Source organism: Entelurus aequoreus, linkage group LG10, assembly GCF_033978785.1.
Source record: "Entelurus aequoreus isolate RoL-2023_Sb linkage group LG10, RoL_Eaeq_v1.1, whole genome shotgun sequence".
Taxonomy (NCBI): domain Eukaryota; kingdom Metazoa; phylum Chordata; class Actinopteri; order Syngnathiformes; family Syngnathidae; genus Entelurus; species Entelurus aequoreus.
This window is the reverse complement of record NC_084740.1, coordinates 59910365-59920364: the sequence shown is the minus strand read 5'-3', so window position 1 is coordinate 59920364 and position 10000 is coordinate 59910365. Positions and strand designations below refer to the sequence as shown.

General features: G+C 35.8%; 1 protein-coding gene across 3 annotated transcripts in view; it reads right to left on the bottom strand.

The window, feature by feature from the left end:
• tln2b (talin 2b) overlaps positions 1-10000 on the bottom strand; it is a 410959-nt gene that overhangs the window by 228906 nt on the left and 172053 nt on the right. For all 3 annotated transcript variants that reach the window (XM_062061302.1, XM_062061303.1, XM_062061304.1), the window contains exons 7-9: positions 9250-9377; positions 6847-6910; positions 6638-6742 (exon numbers count right to left, since the gene is read on the bottom strand). In XM_062061302.1, the coding sequence (XP_061917286.1) occupies positions 6638-6742; positions 6847-6910; positions 9250-9377 (297 nt within the window). The remainder of the gene's footprint in view (positions 1-6637; positions 6743-6846; positions 6911-9249; positions 9378-10000) is intronic.

Genomic DNA, 10000 nt, shown 5'->3' with positions numbered 1-10000 from the left:
TCCAAGATAAACAGAACTACTTAGAAATGGTGGCACACAAGCACAATAAACTCCATTGGGCTTTGTTCTCCACTCTGTTACTGATGGCAAGATAAAAGATTAACACCATGAGGATCAAGGTTTCTTAAAATAAGTGAGCAGGATATTATTTTTGTTTTAGGAAATGTCACACAATGTAAATACAAAAGAAGCTGTGTTCTATATCCCTTTTGTTGGCCATTTTTGTCACTAGTTTTTTTTGCCCTCCATTTATGTATTGATATGGCATCCTCAAAAAATGTCAATAAGGTCATTTTGTAGGAAATACCAACCATCGTTTAAAAACCATGTGGGTGTAGTGAAGTCTGTGGACAGAAAGTTGCACACTAGGGTTGTCTCGATACTAATATTTTGGTACCGGTACCAGTACCAAAATGTATTTCCATACTTTTCTAAATAAAGGGGACCCCAAAAAATGGTATTATTGGCTTAATTTTAATAAAAAATCTTAGGGTGCATTGAACATATGTTTATTATTGCAATTTAGTCCTTAAATAAAATAGTGAACATACTACACAACTTGTCTTTTAGTAGTAAGTAAACAAACAAAGACTCCTAATTAGTCTGCTGACGTATGCAGTAACATATTTTGTAAAGATGTCGATAAATGCGTTAAAATGTAATATCGGAAATTATCGGTATCGTTTTTTTTATTATCAGTATCGTTTTTTTTTTTTTTTTAAATTAAATCCACATAAAAAACACAAGATACACTTACAATTAGTGCACCAACTCAAAAAAACTCCCTCCCCCACTCATTCACACAAAAGGGTCGTTTCTTTCTGTTATTAATATTCTGCTTCCTACATTATATATCAATACATATCAATACAGTCTGCAAGGGATACAGTCCGTAAGCACACATGATTGTGCGTGCTGCTGGTCCACTAATAATACTAACCTTTAACAGTTAATGTTACAAATTTTCATTAATTACTAGTTTCTATGTAACTGTTTTTATATTGTTTTACTTTCTTTTTTATTCAAGAAAATGTTTTTAATTTATTTATCTTATTTTATTTGATTCATTTTTTTAAAAAAGTACCTTATCTTCACCATACCTGGTTGTCCAAATTAGGCATAATAATGTGTTAATTCCACGACTGTATATATCGGTTGATATCGGTATCGGTTGATATCGGTAATTAAAGAGTTGGACAATATCGGCATATCGGCAAAAAGCCATTATCGGACATCCCTAATATTTTGTCATTTATACACCTATTATTTTGTACACATTAAGGACAAACTGTAAAAATGGATTATTAATCTACTTGTTCATTTACTGTTAATATCTGCTTACTTTCTGTTTTAACATGTTCTATCTACACTTCTGTTCAAATGTAATAATCACTTATTCTTCTCTTCTTTGATACTTTACATTAGTTTTGGATGATACCACACATTTAGGTATCGATCTGAGTAGTTACAGGATCATACATTGGTCATAATTTAAGTCCTCATGTGTCCCGAGACATATTTCCTGAGTTTATGAATATAATATGAATTAAAAAGAAAAAAGATTCTGTGACGATAAAAAATATTGATGTAATCATAGTATAATCGACTAGATACGCTCTTGTACTTGGTATCATTACAGTGGATGTCAGGTGTAGATCCACCCATGGCGTTTGTTTACATTGTGACGCCGGTGAGCTATTGTATCCTCCTACGGTGTGTAGTGAAGTTTCTCGTGCGCACGAGATACATGTCTAAAAAAAAATAAATAAATAAATAAATAATAATAATTACTTTTAAAAAAAAAAAAAAACTTTATAAAAAGTTTCTCGTGCGCACGAGATACATGTCTAAAAAAATAAAAAATAATATATATTTTTTTATAACTTTATAAAAAGTTTCTCGTGCGCAAGAGATACATGTCTAAAAAAAAAATAAATAAAAATAAATAATAATAATTACTTTTTTTTTTTTATAACTTTATAAAAAGTTTCTCGTGCGCACGAGATACATGTCTAAAAAAATAAAAAATAATATATATTTTTTATAACTTTATAAAAAAGTTTCTCGAGCGCACGAGATACATGTCTAAAAAAAAATAAAAAAATAATTTTTATTTATTTTTTGGACATGTATCTCGTGCACACGAGAAACTTTTTATAAAGTTATAAAAAAATATATATTTATGCATGTTTAGCTATTCCTCGTCCTGCAGTGATAATGTTACTTGTAAGAAACATACTTTTATTTGTCACCATGGAGGCCAGGATTAGTGATTTAGAAATAGCTAAAACGATGCAATTTGCGCATGAACATTAGCCATGTCTTAAAGCAGCTCTTCCTGAGGGTGTTTCAGTGTTATAACTTCACCTTTATCTTTACTTTTTACACCAAAATGCGTCCTTTCTCGCTTTTCTGTCTACACGCTGTGTCTGCTTGTAAGTACTCTGTGTGCGTGCACTGCCGAACATGCTCCTCTGCTCGTAAAAACCAGCAATGTCACGTTGTGACGACGCGCCGTCATGCCTGAAAAAAAAAAAAAAGGGCTAACTGGTACTTTTCAAACAGAGTATAGTACCGTTTTTGATTCATTAGTACCGCGATACTATACTAGTACCAGTATACCGTACAACCCTATTGGACAAACCAACCTTGATCAAAAAGGCACATTTGGTAGCGATCAGTAAAGGAAGGTCAAATCCAGTTGATCTCATCTGATCTTTATTTAGCTCAAAAAGAAAATCTTGAGAGAAGTTAAACCGGCACTTAAGGAAAGACCCTGAAGGCTCAAGGTCCTCTAAAGACCTCTTAACAAAAACAAGGACCTCATCGTCCAAGACCTTTATCAAAAGTGGCCATTGTTTTGCATTTCATTGCACGGACGCAGGTGGCAATTGTCTATTAAAGCACAAGTTGGTAGTTGGCTATTTTAAACAGCTGAACTTGGGTCAAGGCTAAGAAACATGGGAAAAACAAAGAAAAGGGGGATACGCACACACGCTGCATTTTCATAATTGTGATGTTTACAGCACGGAGCTCTGCAGCCATTCAAGAGTGACAGATGAGAAATGGAACAAACTCTGGCATCAACCAAGCCAGGTATGTTCAACAGCGCCAGAGTGCAGCCGCTCTGAATTATTTAGCGGCGTTTTCAGCGGCCCATTACGACATGTCCTCGTCCAGCGCACTCCCGCATTTAGATAGGCGTGCACTGTCACGTATAGAGCGAGGCAACTCTGAACTTCTTCGACCACACACGGGCCAAATCTTCCATTACTGCACTCTTCTTTTTTTGAAAACTTTACATCCAAACAGGGAGAGGGCAGAAAGCTTTTTTTTATAGCAGCTGATAGCACTTTATTTCCTTCTCATGCCTCACCTGCACATACCTACGGAGCCCCTAAAGCAGGGGTCCCCAAACTTTTTGACTCGGGGGCTGCTTTGGGTTAAAACAATTTGGCTGGGGGCCGGGCTATATATATATATATATGTATATATATATATATACATATATACATATATACATACATACCTACATACATATATATATATATATATATATATATATATATATATATATATATATATATATATATATTTGATATATATATTAGATATACATATATATATATATTAGATATATATATATATATATATATTAGATATATATAGCGCACTTTCCGCGCGTGCGATGATGTCACGTTATCGATTAGAAAATGCATTTTTAGACAATATGATTTGCCTGAGCGGCTAGGAGGCGGTACAAAGTGGATAAGAAAAGACAGAAAAAAATATATATATATATTTTTTTGTAATTTGTTTCTTTTTTTCTTTTTTTTTTATACTTGGGACTTCCCGCGGGCCTGATTTTGGACGCTGGCGGGCCGGGTTCGGCCCACGGGCCGTAGTTTAGGGACCACTGCCCTAAAGGGACATAGGGGATTTTTTTTTTTTTTTTTAGACATGTATCTCGTGCGCATGAGATAGTTTCTCGTGCACACGAGATACATGTCTAAAAAAAATTAAAATTAAAAATTAAAAAATTAGAATTTTTTTTATAACTTCATAAAACGTTTCTTGTGCGCACGAAATACATGTCTAAAAAAAATCATATGCGCACGAGATAGTTTCTCGTGCGCATATGATACATGTCTAAAAAAAATAAAAATTAAAAAATTATATATTTTTTTTATAACTTTATAAAACGTTTATTGTGCGCACGAGATACATGTCTAAAAAAAATGTGCATGAGATAGTTTCTTTTGCGCACGAGATACATGTCTAAAAAAAAATTTAATTAAAAAAAAAATATATATATTTTTTTTATAACTTTATAAAAAGTTTTTCGTGCACACGAGTTACATGTCTAAAAAAAATTAAAATTAAAAATTAAAAAATTATAATTTTTTTTATAACTTCATAAAACGTTTCTTGTGCGCATGAGATACATGTCTGAAAAAAAAAACAACATTTTTTTTAGACATGTATCTCCGCGCACGAGATAGTTTCTCGCTAGTTTCTCGTGCGCATGTCTAAAAAAAATTAAAATTAATTTTATTTATTTTTAGACATGTATCTGCGCACGAGATAGTTTCTCGTGCGCATGAGATACGTGTCTAAAAAAATTTAAATTAAAAATTTATAATTTTTTTTATAACTTCATAAAATGTTTCTTTTGCGCACGAGATACATGTCTAAAAAATATATATATATATATATATTTTTAGACATCTATCTCTGCGCACGAGATAGTTTCTCGTGCACATGTGATACATGTCTAAAAAAAATAAAAATTAAAAAATTATAATTTTTTTTTATAACTTTATAAAACGTTTCTTGTGCGCACGAGATACATGTCTAAAAAAAAAACAATTTTTTTTAGACATGTATCTCTGCGCACGAGATAGTTTCTTTTGCGCACGAGATACATGTCTAAAAAAAATTAAATAAAAAAATAATTTTTATTTTATTTTATTTTTTTATAACTTTATAAAAAGTTTCTCGTGCAAGTTATCATACATGTCTAAAACATTTTTTAATTAAAAATTAAAAAATTATAATTTTTTTATAACTTCATAAAACTTTTCTTGTGCGCACGAGATACATGTCTAAAAAAAAATTAAAAAAAAATAATTTTTTTTAGACATGTATAGATAGTTTCTCGTGCGCATGTGATACATGTCTAAAAGAAATAAAAATTAAAAAATTATAATTTTTTTTTATAACTTTATAAAACGTTTCTTGTGCGCACGAGATACATGTCTAAAAAAAAATAATTTTTTTTTTAGAAATGTATCTCTGCGCACGAGATAGTTTATTTTGCGCGCGAGATACATCTCTAAAAAAAAAAATAATAATAATTTTTTTTTTAATTTTTTTTTTTATAACTTTATAAAAAGTTTCTTGTGCACACGAGATACATGTCTAAAAAAACCCCAAAAAGAACCAACAATTTTACTAAATAATATTTACCCCATGTCATTTTAGGGGCTCCGTACATACCAGACGAGCATCGTTGATATTCTCACAACTGTTGTTCTAAGTTCCAGTGAGATCACCAAGTCCCTGTCAAGCCCTTACGTTGTGCATATACACTATATTGCCAAATGATGAGAACCAGGTGTCCTAATCACTCGGCCCGACCACAGATGTATAAAATCAAGCACTTAGGCATGGAGACTGTTTCTACAAACATTTGTGAAAGAATGGGCCGCTCTCAGTGATTTCCAGCACGGATGCCACCTGTGCAACAAATCCAGTCGTGAAATTTCCTCGCTCCTAAATATTCTGGGGTTTGGAGGTTGCCAGGAGAACGCTACATTTCGGACTGCATTGTGACATTTGGTGGAGGAGGAATTATGGTGTGGGGTTGTTTTTTGGCCCCTTAGTTGCAGTGAAAGGTGCTCCAGGATACCGAAACATTTTGGACAATTCCATGCTCCCAACCTTGTGTGAACAGTTTGGAGCGGGCCCCTTCCTCTTCCGACATGACTGTGCACCAGTTGTTGGAATAATTATGTGTAAGTTATCACACAACCCTTATGCTTAAAGGCCGTTGCTATAGTTATTATCAATTGTGCTGAAGTTGCACTTTTCTATCCGTGCAAAGGGACAACTGGCAATCCAAGATTTGCGAGTCGTCTCGTATCAGTGTTTGTGTCCAGAACATAGAGTGCCGTGACGCAGACAAAGCAGAGACAGGGCGATATCACGAGTGTCGGCACATTTGCATTTCTGAATAATCATATATTGTGTCCAACTGGGGCTGCTGAAATTACCGCCCCCCCCCCCCCCCCCCCCCTCAGTGATGTAACCAGGGACCTCCCAAATAAATAGAGGAGCACGTGGGACTGGACCTTAGAGCGTGCTGGGAGATTGTAACTGAGTGCGCAGCCCCAAACGTCTCTCCTCATTGAGCCAAATTGAACTCTGTCTCTGCATGATTCCTTGCTTCTTGTCTGTTTAATAGATGCCATCAGTGTTTGAACCTGACACCAGTGCACAAAGCAAGCTGCATAAAGACATGGATGACAGAGTCTGGTGTGGATGAGCTTGACTGGCCTGCACAGAGTCCTGACCTGAACCCGATTGAACACCTTTGGGATGAATTTAGAACGGAGACTGAGAGAGTAGGATTTACCTTCACCAGGAAGAAGGACACCCCGTATGTCTGCAGAGATCTGGCCAGTTTCACATACTTCACTTTGGCCTCGATCTCGGTCGTCTCGCCGCAGTTTTTATGATCCTGCACACAACAACGATTACCGGTATTTTCTCATTGTTAATTATTACAAAGTTTATCGATTCACATCTAGACCTTTCTTTGAGCGGTTTCCTTACTGTACATACTTGGAATACTTTCTTCTCCGATCCTCGTTGCTTGATGTATTCTTTAGGCAGGAACTCCTTCAGGCTGTGGAGAGAAATGACATTTGTTCATCTTGTTTTCAGCTACAGGCTTTTGCTCAACATTGAGGTCATTTTTGCCCTACGACTGCCTGTATAGCAGTTAGAACTGCAGATTAGGATGGTCCCGATACCAAAATGTATTTTGATACCTTTGTAGATAAAGGGGACCACAAAAAATTGCATTATTGGCTTTATTTTAACAAAAAATCTTAGGGAACATTAAACATATGTTTATTATTGTAATTTAGTCCTTAAATAAAATAGTGAACATACTAGAAAACTTGTTTTTTTATAAGTAAGTAAACAAACAAAGACTCCTAATTAGTCTGCTGACGTATGCAGTAACATATTGTGTCATTTATACACCTATTATTTTGTCAACATTATAAAGGACAAACTGTAAAAAAATATTAATAATCTGCATTTACTGTTAATATCTGCTTATTTTCTGTTTTAACATGTTCTATCTACACTTCTGTTAAAATGTAATAATCAATTATTCTTCTCTTCTTTGATACTTTACATTAGTTTTGGATGATACCACACATTTAGGTATCGATCCGATACCAAGTAGTTACAGGATCATACATTGGTCATATTCAAAGTCCTCATGTGTCCAGGGACATATTTCCCGACTTTATAAACATAATATGAATTTTTTAAAAAGGAAAAAATATTTTGTGACGATAAAAAATATCGATGTAATCATAGTGGTATCGACTAGATACGCTCCTGTACTTGGTATCATTACAGCGGACAACAGGTGTAGATCCACCCATGGCATTTGTTTACATTGTGACGCCGGTGAGCTATTGTATCCTCCTACGGTGTGTAGTGAAGCATGTTTAGCTATTCCTCGTCCTCCAGTGATAATGATACTCGTAAGAAACTTACTTTATTTGTTGCCATGGAGACCAGGATTAGTGATTTAGAAGTAGCTAAAACACTGCAGACGGATGTTAGCTGCATTATCGTCAGTTTTTAGACCAAAATGCGTCCGTTCTCCCTTTTCTGTCTACACACTGTGTCTGCTTGTAAGTACTCCGTGTGTGTGCGCTGCCGAACATGCTCCTCTGCTCGTAAAACCGGCAATGTAACGACGTGACGACGCGCCGTCATGCCCGTTTAAAAAAATATGAGGAACTTTTCAGTATAATACCGTTTTTGATATTGGCATAGGCCGTATAGGCAAATGCTAAGGGCGCCGTCCATCAGGGGGCGCCACGCCAGTGCCCCAAATGTTGGAGAAAAAAAAAAGAAAAAAAAGTTGGTACTATTATTTCTAAATACAAAAATTAATCCCACGTTAATTAAAATGCAAAGTAAAGCCTATTTAATAGAAATATTATTTGTTACAACATTACACCCCCCCCCCCCCCATCCCCCCGCACGGTGCGCCCCCTCCCTTCCCGTATCATGACTCTTTATGGACGTCACCACATCAAAAAATCAACACAGGATGTCAAAACGGCCAAAACTGTCAGGTGCCCAGGGAAGAAAAAAGAGAAAAGAAGAGGAGGAGAAACGAGAAAAAGACAGAGGTAGCAGGTAGGTAACGTTAGCCTACATGAAATGATTTGTCTGTTACAGAATGTGATAGTAACCTGGCTTTTTAGCATTAAGCTAATGTTACATGATTCGGCAATTGCTAATCAATAAATAGCTAGTTCTGTTTTAACGTCGGGTTAATATTGTGGAGGGGGCTAAATTGTTATGGAAAATAATAATGTAACAGTACTCCCACCTTACATTCCTCAGGGACATTTGTATTACATCTTTTAAGCAGGTGTTTTTTGTTTACATTGTTATTGCCTTCTGGTTAGCTAATGTTTGCCCTGCAGGTAATAGTCACTTTTCCACCCCTTTATATATTAGCTATAGTTGTAAGCCTAGTTGTTAAAGTGCACATCATTAATGTTAATTAAGCAATATCACATGAGAGGGAATGCTGTTTTTTTAAATTTGAGCACTGCTGTGATTCGGTTAAAGATAATCATAACATAACATTCTCATATAATATGTTAATTTGCTTTCTTTAAGTAAAAAAAAAGGTCAAAGACAAAGCTATTCGGTTTCTTGTGAGTATATACACTTCACTGCCGATGTGGGGGGGCGCCACCTAAAATCTTGCCTAGGGCGCCAGATTGGTTAGGGCCAGGCCTGTTCATGAGTACCGCGATACTATACTAGTACCGGTATACCGTACAACCCTACTGCAGACATCATAATAAGAGTTTTTTTTTCTAATCAGGGGAACACTCATTTCTTATGCGTGACTTGAGAGATGATGTAGTGTAGAGTTGTAAACACTGCAGCTCATGCATTTGATTAAAAAGTGCTTACTCCAGAAATCCAGGCTTGTGTTTGTGCTCCACGTGGGGTCCAAACTGGATCTGAGCCTGGAACCCCGCAAACTCACAGGCTTTGTCAAAGGAAACAGGGTGGGATCCATTCAATATGTCATCCCTGGCCTGGAGGAGAGATGCGGGGGAGAAAGTAGTCACTTGAGCACAAATGAATGACGTGGAAGCAAACACGGGAAAGATCCAAGATCCAACTTTCTCTCAACACATGCACTTCATCATGTGTATCGAATGCCTTCGTAACATCACTGGCAGCCCACGGAGATCTTCTTTTGTTTTGTTTTAAATCTAGCAGTTTTATCCGCGTATCACAGCAACAGTGCAAAAATATATCGGTCTTTCATGGCAGTGCCTAATGGGCTGTTATGCGCTGTAGAGAAATCCATTGTCTGATTGTGTTGTCCCATTAAGCAGAAAAAAGGTGCAGGTTTCACAGATGTTCAATCCGGGTGGAGGTTAGAGAGGCTGAAGCCTTTGTTGACATCTTGTGAGTGGTATTCTCTCCACAGGGAAGTCAGCTCAAACTCTCTTTCCTGCTTTCTAGTTTAGTGCTGCAAAATGAATGCATCCAGAAGATGAGAGCACTTGCGGTTAGAGAGAAAGCATTTCAATAAGTATGCACGATGGGATTTGGTTCTTGGGGTTAACGATTTCATTCAGAATCAATGTTCAATTCAAAAACAATACTTTTTTTTTTATGACATTGGGGGCCCCTGCATTGATTAACTACA